Source organism: Salvelinus namaycush, chromosome 1 (assembly GCF_016432855.1).
Source record: "Salvelinus namaycush isolate Seneca chromosome 1, SaNama_1.0, whole genome shotgun sequence".
Taxonomy (NCBI): Eukaryota; Metazoa; Chordata; class Actinopteri; order Salmoniformes; family Salmonidae; genus Salvelinus; species Salvelinus namaycush.
The window spans coordinates 22,788,437-22,810,874 of record NC_052307.1 but is presented as its reverse complement, the minus strand read 5'-3'; the positions used below and the strand labels follow the sequence as shown (position 1 = coordinate 22,810,874).

The following is a 22,438-nucleotide window of genomic DNA, read 5'->3' as shown; positions in this document are numbered from 1 at the left end:
CCTAACATCACTTTGTCAGGCAAAGACAACATCAAAAGTCAATAGAACAGACAATGACTCCTGTGTTTCACCTCTCACTCCGTCGTTTGCTGCGACGCAGACAGTGTGAACATCAAACACCAGGAATCTTCCCCTTCAGTTGGTTAACTTTTACATTTACTACTTCCCCAGTAATCACTCCTTTCAATGGCACCCTTTTCTTGAGAGCAAAACAATTCACATCTCTTGCCCCCCCATTCGTTTAACGCAGAGCACCTGTTCCCTCTGACCAGCAGAAACACAAACAATTATCACAAGACCACTTCTCTTACCCTCACCAATTCCACAGCTTCCAACTCTGTTTTCACCCACCCTGAAACCACAAATGGATCAGCCAAAAGGCAAGGGTCCACTTTTAACAAAAACTTCCCTCCTGTCACAGGCTCATATTTACCCTTGGTGCAAGCCTCACGCCCCGAAAACTTCACCACACCTACCACTTCAGCTCACTCTGCTTACACTTTGTACCATTTTTCTTTAACAAACCATCTCCCTATTTTCCGCCATTTTTAACCGAGTCATGCTCACCCTCTGCCTCTCTTTTTCCCTCCACTCGTCCTCCGTATCCCAAGTATACATCTCCTCATGATAACAACGAACTTCTCCTGACATACATCTTGTTCTCGCCTTCACAAGGGACACCATTTAACCGGCTGTCACAATCTCCATACAATCAGCACAAACCCCTCAGAATGTAGTGCTCAACAGTGCATCCCTCTTATAAAGCAGCTGCTTCGTCTTGATGTCCTTCTTTATCCATAGCTACCGCATGCTTTTCCATTTCAAACTAGTGCAACCTTCCAACCACCGTCCTAGCTATTCTGATCACAGGAAGTGTACACGCCCACAATGATTTTTCATCTTTCTCCTCCCAAGTAACATGTTGGTGGTGCTAAAACGTTCCTAGTTGTCACACCCTGATCTGTTTCACCTGTCTTTGTGATTGTCTCCACCCCTCTCCAGGTGATGCCCATCTTCCCCTGTGTATTTATACAGGTGTTCTGTTTGTCTGTTCCCAGTTTGTCAATCTGTGGTCAACCTGTGGTTTGTGTCTCAGCTCCTGCTTTGCCAGTTGCTCTTTTCTCGCCCTCCTGGTTTTGACCCTTGCCTGTCCTGACTCTGAGCCCGCCTGCCTGACCACTCTCATTGCCCCCGAGCCTGCCTGCCAATCTGTACTTTTGCCCCCCTGAGTCTGCCTGCCGACTTGTACCTTTGCCCCCCTCTGGATTACCGACCTCTGCCTGACCCTGCCTACTGCCCGGTACTGTTACCCCACCTCTGGTTTACTGACCCCTGCCTGCCTTGACCTGTCTTTTGCCTGCCAATGTTGGAATATTAAACTATTGTTTATTCTACGTGGTCTGCATCTGGGTCTTACCTTCATACCCGATACTAGTTACACCTTTAGTAAATTTCAGTACTTTTTCAATGCAGGTTGTAGTCCACAATGTACACTACCATTCAAAAGTTTGGGGTCACTTAGAAATGTCCTTGTTTTTGAAAGAAAAGCAAAAATTGCCCATTAAAATAACATCAAATTGATCAGAAATACATTGTTAATGTCGTAATTGACTATTGTAGCTGGAAAAGGCTGATTTAAAAAAAATGGAATATCTACATAGGTGTACAGAGGCCCATTATCAGCAACCATCACTCCTGTGTTCTAATGGCACATTGTTAGCTAATCCAAGTTTATAATTTTAAAAGGCTAATTGATCATTGGAAAACCCTTTTGCAATTGTTAGCACAGCTAAAAACTGTTCTGATTAAAGAAGCAATAAAACTGGCGTTCTTTAGACTAGTTGAGTATCTAGAGCATCAGCATTTGTGGGTTCGATTACAGGCTCAAAATGGCCAGAAACAAAACTTTCTTCTGAAACTCATGTCTATTCTTGTTCTGAGAAATGAAGGCTATTCCATGAGAAAAATTGCCAAGAAACTGAAGATCTCGTAAAACGCTGTGTCCTACTCCCTTCACAGAACAGCAAAAACTGTCTCTAACCAGAATAGAAAGAGGAGTGGGAGGCCCCGGTGCACAACTGAGCAAGAGGACAAGTACATTAGAGTGTCTAGTTTGAGACAGACACCTCACAAGTCCTCAACTGGCAGCTCATTAAATAGTACCCGCAAAACACCAGACTCAACGTCAATGGGGAAGAGGCAACTCTGGGATGCTGGCCTTCTAGGCAGAGTTTCTGTGTCTGTTCTTTTTCCCATCTTAATCTTTTATTTTTATTGGCCAGTCTGAGAGATGGCTTTTTTTTTGCAACTCTGCCTAGAAGGCCAGCATCCCGGAGTCGCCTCTTCACTGTTGACGTTGAGTGTCACGGTCGTCATAATAACTGGACCAAAGCGCAGCGTGATCTAGGTTCCACATCTTTTTATTACTAAGTGAAACTCACAACAAAACAATAAATAGCAAACCGAAACGTGAAGCTGCTATAGTGCTCACAGGCAACTATACATAGACAAGATCCCACAAAGCACAAAGGGGAAATGGCTGCCTAAATATGATCCTCAATCAGAGACAACGATAAACAGCTGCCTCTGATTGGGAACCATACCAGGCCAACATAGAAATATAATTACCTAGATGACCCACCCTAGTCACACCCCGACCTAACCAACATAGAGAATAAAAAGCTCTCTATGGTAAGGGCGTGACATTGAGACTGGTGTTTTGCGGGTACTATTACAGGGAATGAGACAAAGTCCACTTGATCAATAGTTATTGCTCTAGTATCCTATGGTCCCGTTGGTGTCAATGGCATATTTAGTCATTACATAGTCAAAAAAGGGAATTGTTAATAGTTTTCTTATTTTTTTTAAAGATTTCAAATGCCATGGTTCACCATGATAGCCTTTGATGACTCTAAAATGTTTCAAGTTGATAGGCCATTGTGGAGTGGATTTACAAAGGATTATAATGAACATGTAAAATCAGATTTCCTGATTTATCAATAACTCAGCCATCTCTTAACCATTCCCTTAGCTTTTTCCAGCTAAGTTAAGAGATATATCATGGGCCCACATACCACATTTTGGAGTTATGGTTTGATGAGAATACGTTTTCCAAAATCTCTAAGATGGAAGAAAATCTATCCGTATTGACCTTATGGGTCCTTGAGGCAAATTTGTTCAGCATGAGGAAAGACATTTACATACAAAGTATCAAGTCTCTAGGTCAAACGGAGCGACGGATATGAGTGTTTACGTTAGACTGCTTATAATAGCATCAACTATAGGCCAATGAGTGCCGTTCTTTTTGAACATGTTACTCGTGGCCTCTAGTTTCTGTGTGCCAAATTAGAAAAAAGTTACCAATCTATGCTTGAGTTGTTTGACCATGTCAAGGAAAACAAGAAGTCAGAGAATAACAATAGGTTTGACAACTTCACTGTGAACTCCTAATTATCAGTCAATTGAAGTTGGTGAGTTCAAAAATCCTTTATTAGGTATAACACACACATTGACGCAGAATAACGTTTTTTACTTTCCCACGTAGACAGTCATGCACAGTCCATACAAAAAGCTCAACATTAAGATGAGGCATGTGCTGAACAGTGGGCTAATAGAAAACAGAGATCCCAGCGAGTAGAGTAACAGGAGAATGAGTAATGTGCGATAACTTGCAAATGTGCGCAGGGTAAGGCGTGGCCGCAGGTGGTAGTCCTCCTGGCTTTGCTGTGTCACTGTACTCCTTGGGAACCTTCCTTTTACAGTGGAGGTGATAAGGTAGTGTTGTCCCAGCCTTCCCAGCAGGTTCTGTTGTGAGCACAGATCGTTCATGTGTCCTTCAAGCTGCAGGACAAAATTCTCAAGTAATTTAGTCAATACATGTATCCCTGTACTACTACCAATCATTATAGGTAGGCTTACTGTATGCCATATGCACTGAGTATACAAAACATAAGAACACCTTCCTAATATTGAGTTGCACCCCCTTTTGACCTCAGAACAGCCTCAATTAGTCAGAGCATAGACTCTACAAGGTGTTGAAAGCCTTCCACAGGGATGCTGGCCCATGTTGACTCCAATGCTTCCCGCAGTTGTGCCAATTAAATATTTTGTTTTGGCCATTCACCGTCTGAATGGCACACATACAAAATTCATGTCTCAATTGTCTTAAGGCTTAAAAATCCTTCTTTAACCAGTCTCATCCCCTTCATTTACACTGATTGAAGTGGATTTAGTGACACCAATAAGGGATAGCTTATCATAGCTTTCACCTGGATTCACCTGGTCAGTCAATGTCAGTGTTCCTAATGTTTTGAGAACTCAGTGTAAATTAGAGAAACATTATAGAAATATTAAATTGCATATAAAGTAAGACCCAAAGACATCATGCCCATAGGGGGCACAGGGGCACGTGACTCCTCAGATTTGTCATGTAAAATACAAAATATTAAATAATTTAAAAAGTGAAATTTTTTGTTGTTGTAATACTGTAATACTACTAGCCAACTGGCAATTTTATTAAGTTAGGTAAATAGCAGATACTGTAGATTCCCAATCTCCCAACCTCATAACTAGGTACCAATACGCCATTTCAGGATATCAATCAAGTTAGAGTAGCTAGCTTGTCTAACTGTCTTAGCTGGTATGATTGCTGGCAAGGTTGGTACACTTTAGAAAAGCAAGCAATTACTAAATGTATTGAATAAGACTCACATTCCTTTCAATATTTTACCCAGATTTTAGTAGAGGTATGCTTAAGAGGTATGTTTATATATGCAGAAAAATAATTATAAAATTAAGCATGATGATTATGGCTCTAGATCGCAAGAAAAATATGTTTCAGGTGTTTGAAAAATGGCAAATTCTCCAACTTCCATCTCCCAGCCATCCTCACGCACTTTGTGCCCTCTCAGATTTTTGGGGTGCATGAAGCCCCTGGTAAGACTCCCCACTTACTCTGTTATTGATTAGTGTGGCGATCCAAAACATAAGCTGCACCAAGACTGCATTTTCATAGCTTCTCACAGGCTGCAGCTGTGGGTCCCCTTGATACTCAATATCAAATCTGCGAAGGCCATTGATAATCTGCAATAGAACACAATTACAATGTACAATTATGTATTGCACCGTATGCACATCATTCATTTTTATTGCAGTAGTTATTTTCACCTGCATTCTGCCAAGGTCTGTCAGGATCATCCCATTTTCACTGTGAATACAGTCAGGGAGCTGATTGGATTCCTCCACTGACCCCATGTTCATCATCATCTGAGATAGATGACCTGTGTTGAGCTACAAAACAACAACAAATGATTTGAGTCATCACTTCAACATTGGTTACTACTACTTGATAATAATAACCAATGTCATATCATCTTCTCACATTGAAAACCTGATTGAGGTGGTCCACAGTTTTCTTTAGTAGCTCCACTGTCTTCATGTCAGACTTGGTCATGTCATTCCCCCCACTTTCTGAATTGGTTTTAAGAATCAACCTCTTCCAGGAACAGAGAAACTGACCAACTGATACATTGGCTGGCTGATCCAATGTGGTTTTTGCAGTCTGTTGGGCCTGCATTAGTCTCTGGACCAGTTTCAGCACCTACAATGTTCAGAATATAGGAAAGCATTTGTGACCACTATCCATATTTGGTAGATTGCAGCACCCTCAGTCAAATGGTCTTTCTTGTCATTCACTTGTCCTTAATGGGACTTACCTCAGCTCGCATTTCTACCCCAAACATTTGTAGTTTCTTGTTATTGATGTGTGTCTTGGGCAGGGCAGCTATTTCAGTGGGCTGCACCTGAGATGCCATCAGAGTGGATGGGAGGAGGGGACCCTGATGCAATAGCAATTTTTCTCCTGTAAACAAAATGTATGGAGAAAACAAATCGAAAAAACAAATCTAAACAAGTCTAATGTTGTTCATTGTGATTGAGTTACAGTGTCCTTCAACTAAGAACAATTGTGGTTACCATTTTCAATCAATTCTGGAAGACTGGTTTGGGCAAATACTTTTGCCATCCTGAAAATCATGGTTGCATTGTCGATGTTGACGAGGTCGACATGTGCAAATCTTTTCAAGAAGAAGCTGAATAGCCTGGTGTACATGAGAATATTCTCCTGAATGAAAGAGGCCCTAAGAGACAGAAACAGCTTTATGTTAGCAAACGCACTCTTCAACCCAATGCTGTGTCTGAGCTATAACACTATTGAGCACATTCAAAATATCTTACCATTTCTCTTTGCTTTCACTGTAGACATGTTTTTGGTATCTCCAGGGCTGGATGTAACTAAGCCACGTCTCTAATACCTGTATTGAGAAACGGCTAATTCAAAACCACTTCTCTTATACATACATTCAGAACGCCTACAGTAGGATACCTTCCAAAACCAGCTAGAAACACTGCAAAACAAGCAATAACATGGCCAAATGTCAAGGACAGACCAAATGTAAATCCAATGTAGAACTTAAGTGTGCACTCACTGCTCTGAAGGATGTCTCCATAGGCCACTGTTTGAAGCAGTGCAGCAAGAGAAGGTACAACCTCTGTACATATTCTGATGTGACCACTCTGGGTTTCAATAACAACATATTGTTAATATCATCATTATCATTATCCTCATCATCATCATCATTGTAAAAAACACTCAAGTGGGTATTCACCTTTTAAAATCTTCTGAGAGATAGGTTTCTGAGTGGGCAGAAGGTAAGATATCAGACTGGTCTAGTTTTGTTTTTCCAGAGAGGGCATGCATGTGCTTCACCAGCAGTCTCACCACCAGTATGTGCTCCTCTGTGATGACAGAGACCTGCAGGTTTACAGACAAGTGCTTATCATTAAAATGTAGAATTTCTGAATCCATTAGATTAACAATGTGAATAAAAGTGCATGTTCGTCATGAAGAATGAGTCATCGAAGGAAGGTAGGAAAGACCTCATTAAGCTTCTGGTGTGTCTCCAAGGGGAAATGTGGCAGCCATATCTCCAAAAAGATCTAAAGCAGGGACAATGAACAAGGCCATACAATGACTCAACAACTGCACCTTTGCGAGACAAGCCAAGATTGCTATATTAAAAGTGTCTCTGTCCAACCCAGATTTTTCTCAATCACCTGTAGCATAGTCCCTGATCCCCAGATACTCTGATTGGTTGTCTCAGCGTTAACAGGGCACTGGCATTTCAACAGGCCTTTGCTTGTTTCACTATACCTAGAGGACCTGGGGAACCATCAAAACAAGCGTTATCAAATATTACATTTCATATTTGCCCTATATTGATAGATGATGTGCTGGTCTTATAATGCATTGTGAAAGGCACAGTCTAGCTATACAGCACCTTGGAATGTGTGAGGTCAAGGTGCCTTTGACATCTGAGCGAGGGGATCCTTCTGTAGGGAGGAAGTGTTTGAAATATGCATCCACCAAGGCAAAGTAGACACTGTTTGAGATGGAGGTTTGCTGCCCTGAGTGGTGATCCTAATTTAACAGTTAAAAACAGAGAACACTCAGGTTACAAAATGAGATAGCATTGGGAATGGATTTACTTTATTAATAACTTTATTTGAAACAAATACTTCGGCCTACCTTCTGTGTAATGACACTTGTGGCAAAATAAAACATGAAGTACTCAAAGGCATCTGGTGACAGTTAAGAACAACGCTAAACTAAAGTGGACAAAGTTAAATAATACTTAGTAATAGTTGTCATTGTGTCAAACATTGTAAAAAAGGATACTGAGTGACAATCTCTGATGATTCTGAGAGGGTAATTTATTGAGGAAAATCCGGCTATTTGAAATGACCCCCTTGTGGATGGAAATTAAAATGAAAGAGAAAAAAAACTCAGCATTCATACAGGAATATAGACCAATAGGCATTTAACTACTGATATTGTAATGTGTAGTAATTATTGCTAACGCAATGACATTGTGAAGTATGCTGAAATAACACTGCACAATTAGCATTTACAGTCACATCTGAAAGTATTGGCGCCCTTGATAAAGATGAGCAAAAAAAGACTGTAATAAACAAATACAAATAAAAATGATTGGCACCTATTTTCAAATACTTTGTGTACCCTCCCCTTGTGAGGATAACAGCACTTAGCCTTTTTCTATAATGTTATACGAGATAGAAGAACACATTGGGAGGGATCTTAGACCATTCCTCCATACAGAATCTTTCCAGATCCTTTCCAGATCCTTCAAACCACAGGTTTTCAAGGGAGACTAATTTTGTGGCCAATTAACCATTGAATGTGTGCTTGGGGTCATTGTCTTGCTGGAAGATCAACTTTCAGGTCAAGTTCTGTAATTCTCCAACTGTGGGCCTTGGACTAGTCTTTGTCTCCCGAACCATCATCCTCGCTGTGTATGGAGAAAATATACATTTGGGTCCTCTACCAGGCAAGTTTACACCTTTCCAGTAGTTTTAAACTTTGTAATTGTTGCCCTAATAGTGGTAAGTGATATATTTGGTTTTTCAATAGTTTTTTTGTACCTATTGCCTGATTTATGAAAGTCACCAACCATTTTTCTCTTTTAATTTGTGAGTTCTTTGCCTTTCCCCACGGTGATGGATGACAAATGGATTTTACATGTGTGTGACCAAATGTTTATACCCCAGTGAAACAGGAAGCCATGAAAGGTCACAATACAGTTTCTTGAACTGAGATTAATTTAAAACAGTATAATGTTAATGCAGATTAAATTGTTTGATTTATTTATAAGAATCGTTAGGGTGCCAATCATTTTAACACCTAGATTTTTTTTACTGGTTAAACAAAATATCTTTCTCTGAGCAATTAGTATAAAATAATATAATTTTGCCTACAATTTAACTTGGTACCAATAATTTCGGATGTGACTGTACTGTATGTTGAAAACTTACAGGTAAATTGGCGACTTGGATCTCAAAGTTGTAGTCTTCAGCTTGAAGTTTATAAACAAGTTTCAGCATTGGGCCACTGCAAAAATATTGTATGTTGGTGAAAACGTCCATGTTTATTAGTATACTGTAGGTGTAATACACATTAGTAATATAATATTATTGATAGCAAGTTGTGGAATGTCTCAAATCACAGACAGGTCCACCTTGGTTTTAGGAACTCCAGTACATTGCTGTAGTCACTGCTGTGGGCTTGCAGGGAGGAAAGACTCCAACCAACAGTGCTGCCATCCAGGCTGCCAACAACCCTCTCCACCAGCCAGGGGAAGATAACACATAGCTCCTGTATGAGGCCAAACAGCATCGTTAACACACCCCACACTCAGTTTATACATGTATAGGCTACGCTACCTGATTTGAAGAAGAGTTGTGCTATGACACAGTGGCAATCTGAAATCTTTGCATACTGAGGAGCTAGAGGACAATTTGGAACAGGAAGCAGCATATGTACATGGTGCAGCTGTCTGAATGGCTGTGTCCAGACAGTCACAGTAACACATTGTCTACATCAGCATGAAACAGCAACTGGCTGATCCTCTCTGACATTTACTCTACACATGGCCACTAACAAGCAACTTTTTCATACCGCTTGCAGCTTGTGTGTGAATACATAACCCACTTATGTTAAAACGTTCAAATACAATGTCTTTATGGAAATTGGTGTAGTAGCTAGCAGGGGTGCAACTTTGGTTTTAGAAGTGAGGTGGACATACAGTAGCAGACAAACGTTTGGAAACACCTACTCATTCAAGGGTTTTTCTTTATTTTAAAAATATCTACATTGTAGAATACTAGTGAAGACATCAAAACTATGAAATAGCACATATGGAATCAGGTAGTAACCAAAAAGGTGTTAAACAAATCTAAATATATTTTATATTTGAGATTCTTCAAAGTAGCCACCCTTTGCCTTGACGACAGCTTTGCACACTCTTGGCATTCTCCCAACCAGCTTCTTAAGGTAGTCACCTGGAATGCATTTAAATTAATTAACAGGTGTGCCTTGTTAACAGTTAATTTGTAGAATGTCCTTTCCTTCTTAATGTGTTCGAGCCAGTCAGTTGTGTTGTGACAAGGTAGGGGTGGTATACAGAATAGCCCTATTTGGTAAAAGACCAAGAACATATTATGGCAAGAAAAGCTCAAATAAGCAAAGAGAAATGACAGTCGATAATTACTTTAAGACATTAAGGTCAGTCAATGCGGAACATTTCAAGAACTTTGAAAGTTCTTTAAGTGCAGTAGCAAAAACCATCAAGCGCTATGGTGAAACTTGCTCTCCTGAGGACCGCCACAGGAAAGAAGTTCCAGAGTTACCTCTGCTGCAGAGGATAAGTTCATTAGAGTTGACTGAACCTCAGATTGCAGCCCAAATAAATGCTTCACAGAGTTCAAGTAACAGACACATCTCAACATCAACTATTCAGAGGAGACTGCATGAATCAGGCCATCATGGTCGAATTGCTACATAGAAACCACGACTAAAGAACACCAATAAGAAGAAGAGACTTGCTTGGGCCAAGAAACACGAGAAATGAACATTAGACTTGTGTAAATCTGTCCTTTGGTCTGATGAGTCCAAATGTGAGATTTTTGGTTCCAACCGCTGTGTCTTTGTGAGACGCAGAGTAGGTGAACGGATGATATTCGCATGTGTGGTTCCCACCATGAAGCATGGAGGAGGAGGTGTGATTGTGGGGTGGTATATATATATATATATTTTTTTATCCAATTGGATAAACACTCCAAACATGGTCCTAAAGCACAACTTTGCTTTGTTTTGTATCACATTCCAATGCTTAAACTGACAAAAATGCAATTTCAGAATGTCCCCAATGAAAGTTGTGCCCCTGGTAGCTAGCCATAGAATTGCAAGTTGCAACAGCAATACTGTGATATAGTGTAATTAATGAGGACGATACTACAGTATTCACATCATCTCTAGATACAGTATAATTCAGTTGATTGTTTAGCTACCTTGACAGGTTTATCATCAATTTCTTTTGTCATCTCTGTGCATTGCTGTGGGAGTGACTTGATTGTCCAATCTGTCTTCAGATGATCCTGCATGGGAGAACACTCAATCATTAACATCAGCTATAAAATCCTCTGCTAAAATAAAAATCTTGAGCATTTTAAGATTTGAGATTTAAGATTTGTCTTGACTCACCGAAGAGGACATGACTGCAATGTAGTATTCCCATAAAACGCTTATCAGAAAAAGTAAACAAGAGATGAAAACACAGTATTGAAGTCAAATAATCAGTTTAAAACATTTCCTTTACCATCTTGTGCACTTTTAGTTCAGACCGTTGTGCCAATGTTTTGTATGATCATGTCTTTAGAGACTTCAGTGTATGACAGCTGTCCTCTGCAACAGTTGCTTGTGTGTCCCCCACATGTCATTTATTCTGCACCCAGCCCCAAGTCTAGCTGGAGGTGGAATATTCCATGTTGATGAGGTTCAGTCAAAGAACCAACTCAGAGAATTTTGCATTTTTCAAACACCTGAAACAGCTCTCTCCTGCTATGTAGAGCCATAACCATCATGTCTAATTATATGTAATAAATAAATAAATATATAATGTCTATTTTTCTGCATAGGTTGTCTAAGAATGCCTCTACCATTCAATTGTCATTTTAATTAAGGTTGCACATAGATTTTTTAAAGAATGTTATGCCTTAGGAGTTTAGTACAAGTGCCACATTGGTATATTGTAGGGCTGTGACGATACCAGTATCATAGTATTTTTTATAATAAATGACACTCTATAGCAATAAGGCTCAATGGATAGAAGAATCCCACCAATCCATCTGCAGAGTTGAACTCTATCTCCATATGTCCATGGTTATTTCTTACCAGGATTGAATATTCATTAGATAGTCACACTATGTCACAATAGTATAATTGGTAACATTTCCTATAAATTCCACTCTTCATAATGCATTATGAGCCCATTTATAATGCCTCATGAGCTATGCATAAATCAGAAATGAAGACACACATACAGAAATGCACACACGCACACAATCAAAAGCACAAAGCACTGTACTTTCACTCCATGTGTTCTAAGTTTTAATGTGTATTCATCCATCACAAATGCCCAGTGGAGGCCAAGTTCTTTCCCTGAAGTGGAATGCAAAACACAGCAGTTCAATCAATGGCTGATTAATCATTCTAATTTCATCACTTTCAGCCAAGCATTATTATAATCACATCCCACCCAGGCATTCAATATAGCATTGTTCACTGCAGGGATGGCAGGCTGCTCTAAATCATTCTGATGTGGCTGCAGTGTCCTGCTATTTCCCACCAAACTCAATTTACTCCCCATTTTTATGCCATGTGGTCATGAATGATCAATTTCCCTTCCCATTTTTGGCCAATCTGCCAGAGATGAGTTCCCCGGCCAATATAGTCTTTGTGCACACACCTGTCTACTCTGGTGCTGCTATGGATCTCAGATCTCAGCTTAATTTAATTGATATCCTCAAGTTTCACGTTTTATTAATGATATGTACAGGATACACATGGTATACACCATCCAACGAAATGCTTACTTGCAGGTTCTTTCTCGACAATGCAACAATAATAATAAATATTTAAATATAAGAATAGGAACATAAAGTAAATGGCTCAGTAGAAAATATATTTTAAGTATAATACAGGGAAGCACAATTTATGGTACAATATTCACACATGTATCAGAGAAAGGGGGGATTGGGGGCAAGTGTTTAAATTATGCAGTATTAGCTATAGTATGTAAGAGTCTGGTTGCAGCATTTGCGATGTGTGTGTAGCATGAATGTACAGTGTATGTGTGTGTGCGTGTTTGTGCATGGGTGAGTACGTGTGTGGATGTGTGTCTGTCTGGGTGTGTGCATGAGTGAGTGCATGTGTGCTAAGGTGCGGAGAATCAGAGCAGGTGGTCAGTCCAGTTCAAGTGTTCAGCAGTCTGATGGCTTGTAGATAGAAACTATCTCTGGGCCTGTTGGTATCAGACCTCATGCTCCGATACCGTCTGACCGACGGTAAGGGAGAGAACAGCTTGTGTCTGGGGTCTGTGTGTCCTTGATGATGCTGCTAGACTTCCTCAGCCATCGTTTCAAGTAGATGTCCTGGATGGGTGGGAACAAGGTTAATTCCTGTACCAGGCTGTAACACAACCGGTCAGGTCACTCTCGATGGGGCAGCAGTAGTTTTTGGAGAGGATGCGGGTGGCATGACGAATTTCTTCAACCGCTTTAGGAAGTATAGGTACGTTGTTCCCTCTTGACAAGAGTGGTGATGTTGTTGGTTCATGTCAAGTCCTCGGTGATGTGGACACCGACTAACTTAAAACTGCTAACTCTCTCTACTCCGGTCCGGTTGATGTAGATCGGGACGTGTTCCAGTGGTGTCAGCTCAGCTAAACCTAGGGTATGCCAAAGTGGTGTGTGTTTGTGTGTGTGCTGGGGGGGTTGAAGCTCATTTACTGCATTTCTTCACAATTTAAAAACGCTCAAATTATATTTAGAGAACAGCAAAAACAACAAAAATGACCCCAGCTATTAACACTGCAATATTAGGTTTAAAGGTCTGTGGAATGACATATACAACGTCAACCACTACTCAACCGCATCATAAATGTACTAATTTACTTGTGGAATAGTGCATACAGTGCAACGTGAAATACTGTAGATGCATAATACACGCTATCAAGTCACCACAAGGCTGACTTCAAATGCCGACATCCATAGGCTGCCCGTGAGTTTGGGAAGCAATTTCTTCATCACAGAATTGCACATTTACAGAGCTGCTGGAAAACGTGGCAAGACAGCATTTCCCCCCAGTACTTTTCAAAAGCAGCAGCACCGACTGGGCCAGTAACTTCTCAGTACATTTTTGTGTTACAGTTCGACATTTACCTGATCTGTCGCAGTCTACCATTGAAAACCATTGAAGACTACATGCAGAAAGTTGTGCTATTTGTATTTGAGCAATATGGGGTGCATTCGTAAATTCACTCTGTTCGTAAATTCGGAGAATTTAGCTCTCAGAGCGTTCAGAGTGCACACTTGACGCTCTGGCCGAGGAGTAGGGTTGATCCACAGATATTTCACCGGATGTATAAATGGGAAGCATCCGGTTGGCGTTTCCACTCAATACCAAATATGGTGATGAAAGGAAGCCCAGTGGCCGGCAGTGGGAGCAAGATGAATTTTGGCCGACATTCTGCTAATTTTCTCATTAATGAAACATTTGATCTCCATAAAGTTTTCTGTTTCCAAAATAGGAATCTGTAACAAACAGAGTGGACTGCATCTTGTAGACTTTACCTAAAGGTTCAAAATAATGGGTTGTTTAGAAGGAGTGCAAGGGTGAATTGAGTTATTTCACACGTGCACCTCACAGAGTAGACGTTCTGATATACAAATACGCTAATAAATGCTCAAATGCACCAATAGGATCTCACTATCTTGTTCTTGGCTCTGCCCTCCTCCTTGCTTGTTCTGCCCACTATGATTAATTTTCTCCCATTGGAAATGACAGACTCTGGTCTATCTTGGATTAGTTATAAAAATCTTTGGTTGTTCCAAGTGTTCTGACCTCACAAAGGCAGTCAAGCACCCAAGCAAACTGGCTAAAGTTTTGCTCACCCTAGTAGAGCTGGTTAGAGTGTTTTCATCTTATCTAGAGGGATAGTGGCTGTAACTGTGTTATTGTCACGCTCGTCGTAACATTGAAGAGAGGAGGACCAAGGCGCAGCGTGAAATGAATACATTCTTGATTTATTTAACGAAGAAGAAAATGAAGAACACTTGACAAACTAATACAAAACAATAAACGACGAACGTGAAGCTAATGAAAACTAGTGCTGACACAAACACTACACATAGACATAGACAATAACCCACAACCCACAATAAAAAACAGGATACCTAAATATGGTTCCCAATCAGAGACAACGCAAAACACCTGTCTCTGATTGAGAACCAAATCAGGCCAAACACAGAAATAGACAAACCAGACAAACAACATAGAATGCCCACACAGATCACACCCTGACCAACCAAAACATAAAACATACAAAGCAAACTCTGGTCAGGGCGTGACAGTTATGGCAAGAATTTAATTCAGTTTTTTAGCCGATGTTTACTTACACGTGCCATAACAACCACGTTTAGGGCGTTCGTTAATTCCTTAACCTGTTGAGGACAGAGGGCGCTGTTTTCACTTTGGGGGAAAATCGTGCCCAATTTAAACGGCCTCGTACTCAATTCTTGCTCGTACAATATGCATATTATTACTATTGGATAGAAAACACTCTCTAGTTTCTAAAACCGTTTGAATTATATCTGTGAGTAAAACAGAACTCAAGTTGGAGCAAACTTCCTGACAGGAAGTGGAAAATCTGAAATCGATGCTCTGTTCTAGGGCCTGCCTATAAATGGGCTTCATATATATCAGTATACATGCACTTCATACGTCTTCCACTAGATGTCGACAGGCAGTGAGAGAAGAAATGGAGTGTATAACTTGATCTGGGGTCGAATAAAAGCTCTCGGCATGACGTGTCACCAGTTTCCTGTTTTCTGGAGAGCGCGTGAAGGGACCTGGTTTTGCCTTCTGAAATGCTGCCGTTATAGACGACTAATATCTCCGGCTTTGATTTTATTTGATACATGTGACAATATCATGTGACAGTAAAGTATGTTTTTTCAATATAGTTTTATTAGATTATTGAAATTTATTCGGGACGTTAGGCGTGTTGCGTTGTGTGCCTTTGTTCAGGAAGGAGAGATTCGCGCTACTTTGCTAGCTTTCCGTGCTAATTGACTGGAGAAGAGGACATTCTAAATCCAAACAACGATTGTTCCCGACAAAGGACCCCTTGTACAACATTCTGATGAAAGATCATCAAAAGTAGGACCCATTTTATGATGCTATTTCATATATCTGTCGAACATGTGAAATAGTTGTTTGCGCCCAGATTTTGGGTACTCTCTCGCTATACCTAAGCTGGATGTCGTAATGAAGTTATTTTTTTAATTCTAACATGGCGATTGCATTAAGAACTAGTGTATCTATCATTTCCTATACAACATGTATTTTTTAGTAACGTTTATGTATAGTTATTTGGTCAGAATAGTTGAGTGCCATAAAAATATCCGCACATTCTGGGAAAAAGATGCTACGTTAGCACAATGTATAACCACTGATTTCAGCTCTAAATATGCACATTTTCGAACAAAACATAAGTGTATGTATAACCTGATGTTATAGGACTGTCATCTGATGAAGCTTATCAAGGTTAGTCAAAAATTATATATCTTTTGCTGGTTTATTCGCTATCGCTAACGTGCCTATTGCTATCGCTAACGTGCCTTGATGAATGAATGCGGTAGTGTGGTAGGCTATTGTAGTAAGCTAATATAATGCTATATTGTGTTTTTAAAAAATCGGAAATATTGGCTGGATTCACAAGATGTTTGTCTTTAATTTGCTATACACCATCGATTTTTCAGAAATGTTTTATGATGAGTATTTAGGTATTTGACGTTGGTGTCTGTAATTACTCTGGCTGCTTCGGTCCTATTTGTGACGGTAGCTGTGATGGTAGCTGCAATGTAAAACTGATTTATACCTCAAATATGCAAATTTTTCGAACAAAACATAGATTTATTGTATAACATGTTATAAGACTGTCATCTGATGAAGTTGTTTCTTGGTTAGTTTGGTTGGTTCTTGGTTAGTTAGGTTGGCTTTGTGCATGCTACCTGTGCTGTGAAAAATGTCTGTCCTTTTTTGTATTTGGTGGTGAGCTAACATAAATATATGTGGTGTTTTCGCTGTAAAACATTTTAAAAATCGGACATGTTGACTGGATTCACAAGATGTGTATCTTTCATTTGCTGTATTGGACTTGTTAATGTGTGAAAGTTAAATATTTCTAAAAAATATCTTTTGAATTTCGCGCTCTGCCTTTTCAGTGGAATGTGGGAGGAGTTCCGCTAGCGGAACGCAGGAGCCAGACAGGTTAATTATTCTGCTCTCTGGCACTCTCAAACCAGAGTGCTCTAAAATCGGAGTAAATGACCACTGTGAATTTACGAATGCACTCATTATTGTCCTTCATTCAAGCACCACTATGCTCACGTGAGCCACAACTTGGAAATAGCATGGCGCTGACAAAGATGGTCACCTCGCTCCGAGTTCTTAGGAAACTATGCAGTATTTAGTTTTTTAATGTATTATTTCTTAAATTGTTACCCCAGGAAACCTTAAGTCTTATTACATACAGCTGGGAAGAATTATTGGATATAAAAGCAACGTCAACTTACCAACATTACGACCAGGAATACGACTTACTCTGTTCGGACCACCACCCAGGACAATGGATCTATTTCCAGTAGGCGATCCAAAACAACGACGCCGCAGAAGGGGCAGACGAAGCGGCCACCTGGCCAGGCTGGGGAGATGTGCACATCGCACACCGCTACCGAGCATACTACTAGCCAATGTCCAGTCTCTTGACAACAAGGTAGACGAAATTCGAACAAGGGTTGCCTTCCAGAAAGACATCAGAGATTGTAATATTCTCTGTTTCACGGAAACATGGCTCTCTTGGGATATGTTGTCGGAATCGGTTCAGCCACTGGGCTTCTCCATGCATCGCGCCGACAGAGATAAACACCTTTCTAGGAAGAGGAATGGCGGGGGTGTATGCTTTATGATTCATGGCTCATGGTGTAATCATAACAACATACAGGATCTCAAGTCCTTCTGCTCACCTGATCTAGAATTCCTTACAATCAAGTGCCGGCCATTTTACCTACCAAGAGTGATCTCGTCAGTTATAGTCACAGCTGTGTACATTCCCCCTCAAGCAGACACCAAGACGGCCATCAAGGAACTTCACAGCACTATATGCAAACTGGAAACCATACATCCTGATGCTGCATTTATTGTAACTGGGGATTTTAACAAAGCAAATTTGAGAACAAGTCTACCTAAATTCTACCAGCATATTGATTGCGCGGACTGGAATATGTTCCGGTCAGCCTCAGAGAACAACATCGACCTATACACTGACTCGGGAGTGTGTTTATAAAGAAGTGCATTGGAGATGTTGTACCCACTGTGACTATTAAAACCTACCCTAACCAGAAACCGTGGATTGATGGCGGCATTCGCTCAAAACTGAAAGTGCAATCCACCGCATTTAACTATGGAAAGAGGTCTGGGAATATGTCTGAATATAAACAGTGGTGCTATTCCCTCCGCAAGGCAATCAAACAAGCAAAATGCCAGTACAGGGACAAGGTGGAGTAACAATTCAACGGCTCAGACACGAAACGTATATGGCAGGGTCTACAGGAAATCACGGACTACAAAAAGAAATCCAGCCATGTCACGGACACCGATGTCACGCTTCCAGACAAACTCAACACCTTCTTTGCCCGCTTTGAGAATAGTACAGTGCCACCGTCGCGGCCCGCTAACAAAGATTGCGTTCCACCACCCCCCTCTCCTTCTCCGTGGCTGACGTGAGTGAAACATTTAAACGTGCTAACCCTCGCAAGGCTGCTGGCCCAGATAGCATCCTTAGCCGTGTCCTCAAAGCATGCGCAGACCAGCTGGCTGGTGTGTTTACGGACATATTCAATCGCTCCCTATCCCAGTCTGCTGTCCCCACATGCTTCAAGATGGACACCATTGTTCCTGTACCCAAGAAGGCAAAGATAACTGAACTAAATGACTACCGCCCCGTAGCACTCACTTCTGTCATCATGAAGTGCTTTGAGCAACTAGTCAAGGATCATATCACCTCCATCTTACCGGCCACTCCAGACCCACTTCAGTTTGCATACCACCCCAACATGTCCACAGATGACGCAATCTCCATCACACTGCTCACTGCCCTATCCCATCTGGACAAAAGGAATACCTATGTAAGAATGCTGTTCATTGACTACAGTTCAGCATTCAACACCATAGTACCCTCCAAGCTCATCATCAAGCTGGAGAACCCCGCCCTGTTTAATTGGGTCCTGGACTTTCTGATGGGCCGCCCCCCAGGTGGTGAAGGTAGGAAACAACATCTCCACTTCGCTGACCCTAACCACTGGGGCCCCACAAGGGTGCACGCTCAGCCCCTTCCTGTACTCCCTGTTCACACACAACTACGTGGCCATGCACGCCTCCAACTCAATCATCAAGTTTGCAGATGACACATCAGTAGTGGGCTTGGTTACCAACAACGACGAGACAGCCTACCAGGAGGAGGTGAGGGCACTCGGAGTGTCGTGCCAGGAAAACAACTTCTCACTCAACGTCAACAAAACAAAGGAGATGATCGTGGACTTCAGGAAACAGCTGAGGGAGCACCCTCCTATCCACATCGAAGGGACAGCAGTGGAGAAGGTGGAAAGTTTTAAGTTCCTCAGTGTACACATCACATACAAAATGAAATGGTCCACTCACATAGACAGTGTGGTGAAGAAGGTGCAACAGTGCCTCTTCAACCTCAGGAGGCTCGATAAATTTGGCTTGTCACCCAAAACCCTGACAGACTTTTACAGATGCACAATCGAGAGCGTCCTGTTGGGCTATCACAGCCTGGTACGGCAACTGCACCGCCCTAAACCACAAGGCTTTCCAGAGGGTGGTGCGGTCTGTACAATGCATCACTGGGGGAAACTACCTGCCCTCCATGACACCCACAGCACCTGATGTCACAGGAAGGCCAAGAATGATCAACCATCCGAGCCACTGCCTGTTCACACCGCTACCATCCAGAAGGCGAGGTCAGTGTAGGTGCATCAAAGCTGGGACCGAGAGACTGAAAAACAGCTTCTATCTCAAGACCATCAGACTGCTAAACAGCAATCACTAACTCAGAGAGGCTGCTGCCTACATTGAGACCCAATCACTGCCCACTTTAATAAATGGATCACTAGTCACTTTATATAATGCACTCTAAATAATGTCACTTTAATAATGTTTACATATCTTACATTACTCATATCACATGTATATATATACTGTATTTTATACCATCTATTGCACCTTGCCCATGCCGCTCGGCCATCACTCATCCATATACTTACATGTACATATTCTCATTCACCCCTTTAGATGTGTGTGTATTAGGTAGATTTGGGGAATTTTTAGATTACTTGTTAGAACTAGAAGCACAAACATTTCGCTACACTCGTATTAACATCTGCTAACCATGTGTAGCTGACAAATAACATTTGTTTTGATTTTATTTGAATTTCCCAAGCACTCAAGCAGTACAGAAGCTGATAGCTACAGTACCTTCAGAAAGTATTCCTACCCCTTGATTTATTTAACATTTTGTTGTGTTACAGTCTGAATTCAAAATGGATCACTCATCTACACACAATACTCCATAATGACAAAGTGAAAACATGTTTTTAGACATTTATGCTAATGTATTGAAAACTAAATACAAGTATTCACACCCCTGAGTCAATACATGTTAGAATGACCTTTGGAGTGATTACATCTGTGAGTCTTTCTGGGTAAATCTCTAAGAGCTTTGCACAATTGGATTGTACAATATGTGCTCATTATTCTTTTCAAAATTATTCAGGCTCTGTCAAATTGGTTGTTGATCATTGCTAGACTAGACAACTATTTTCAAGTCTTGCCATAGATTTTCAGGCAGATAACTTGGCCATTAGGGACATTCACTGTCTTCTTGGTAAGCAACTCCAGTGTAGATTTGGCCTTGTGTTTAAGGTTATTGTCCTTCTAAAAGGTGAATTCATCTCCCAGTGTCTGGTGGAAAGCAGACTGAACCAGGTTTTTCTCTAAGATTTTGTCTGTGCTTAGCTCCGTTTTTTTTTTATCCTGAAAAACTCCCTAGTCCTTAATGATTACAAGCATACCTGTCACGAGGGACTAGGCGGATGAGGAAGGATTCAGGCGCAGAGAGCTCCACAGGGAAAAGGTGCACTTTAATACGGCACACAGAAAAAAACACAAGCCCAAACACAGGGCACGGTTAAATAAATTGGACCACCCAAAACATAGGGTGCCAGGTCCAGAACATAAACACCTTTACCTTACACACACGTAACACAAAACAATCCCGCACAAAACAAGGGCGGGGACACATACTATAAATAAGGAAGCTCATCAAACACATACAACAGGACACAGGTGAAACTAATAAGACACAACCAACAGACAACGAAAAAGGGATCGGTGGCGGCTAGTAGGCCGGTGACGACGACCGCCGAGCACCGCCCGAACAGGCAGGGGAGCGAACTTCGGCGGAAGTCGTGACAGTACCCCCCCCTGACGCGCGGCTCCCGCAGCGCGCCGCCACCAGCCTCGAGGGCGACGCGCCGGGCGATCCGGGTGGAGGTGGTGGAAGTCTCTCAGGAGAGAAGGATCCAAAATGTCCCCCACCGGTACCCAGCACCTCTCCTCCGGACCGTACCCCTCCCAGTCCACGAGGTACTGTAGGCCCCCCACCCGGCGTCTTGAGTCCAGAATGCCACGTACTGTCTACGCCTGGGACCCCTCGATGACCTCAGGCACCTCACCTTCCTGAAGGGGACCAGCCACCACCGGCCTGAGGAGAGACACATGAAACGAGGGGTTAATACGATAATACCTAGGAAGTTGTAACCTGTAACACACCTCGTTTATTCTCCTCAGGACTTTAAATGGCCCCACACACTGCGGCCCCAGCTTCCGGCAGGGCAGACGGAGGGGCAGGTGTCGGGTCGAGAGCCAGACCCGGTCCCCCGGTGCGAACACAGGGGCCTCACTGCGGTGCTGGTCAGCGCTCCTCTTCTGCCGTTCCCCCGCCAGTCTCAGCGACTCCTGGACGGCTTTCCAGGTGTCCTTGGAGCACTGTACCCATTCCTCTACCGCAGGAGCCTCGGTCTGGCTCTGATGCCATGGGGCCAGGACGGCTGGTAACCCAACACATACTCAAAAGGGGACATGTTCATTGAGGAGTGGCGAAGGGAGTTTTGAGCGAGCTCAGCCCAAGGAACATACCTCGCCCACTCACCAGGCCGGTCACGGCAATATGACCTCAGAAACCTGCCCACATCCTGGTTTACGCGCTCCACCTGCTCATTACTCTCGGGGTGAAAACCCGAGGTCAAGCTGACCGAGACCCCCAGTCTCTCCATAAACGCCCTCCAAACTCTGGACGTGAATTGGGGGCCCCGATCAGAAACAATGTCCTCAGGCACCCCATAGTGCCGGAAGACATGGGTAAACAAAGCCTCCGCAGTCTGCAGGGCTGTAGGGAGACCGGGCAACGGGATGAGACGGCAGGACTTAGAAAACCGATCCACAACGACCAGGATCGTAGTACTTCCCTGGGACGGGGGAAGGTCGGTAAGAAAGTCCACCGATAAGTGTGTCCACGGCCGTTGTGGAACGGGGAGGGGCTGTAACTTCCCTCTAGGCAAGTGTCGAGGAGCCTTGCTCTGAGCGCACACCGAGCAGGAGGAG

At 42.2% G+C, this 22,438-nt stretch overlaps 1 protein-coding gene across 1 annotated transcript; it reads right to left on the bottom strand.

Moving 5' to 3' along the window:
• Positions 1–3,528: 3,528 nt before the first annotated feature.
• On the bottom strand, positions 3,529–5,452 carry LOC120051035 (sphingomyelin phosphodiesterase 4-like). Its single transcript, XM_038997645.1, has 4 exons — positions 5,381–5,452; positions 5,167–5,289; positions 4,954–5,082; positions 3,529–3,840 (listed from the first exon to the last, which is right to left on the bottom strand). Exons 1-4 carry the CDS (start codon positions 5,450–5,452, stop codon positions 3,529–3,531), a joined length of 636 nt encoding a protein of 211 aa, XP_038853573.1.
• Between the last annotated feature and the right edge of the window lie 16,986 nt (positions 5,453–22,438).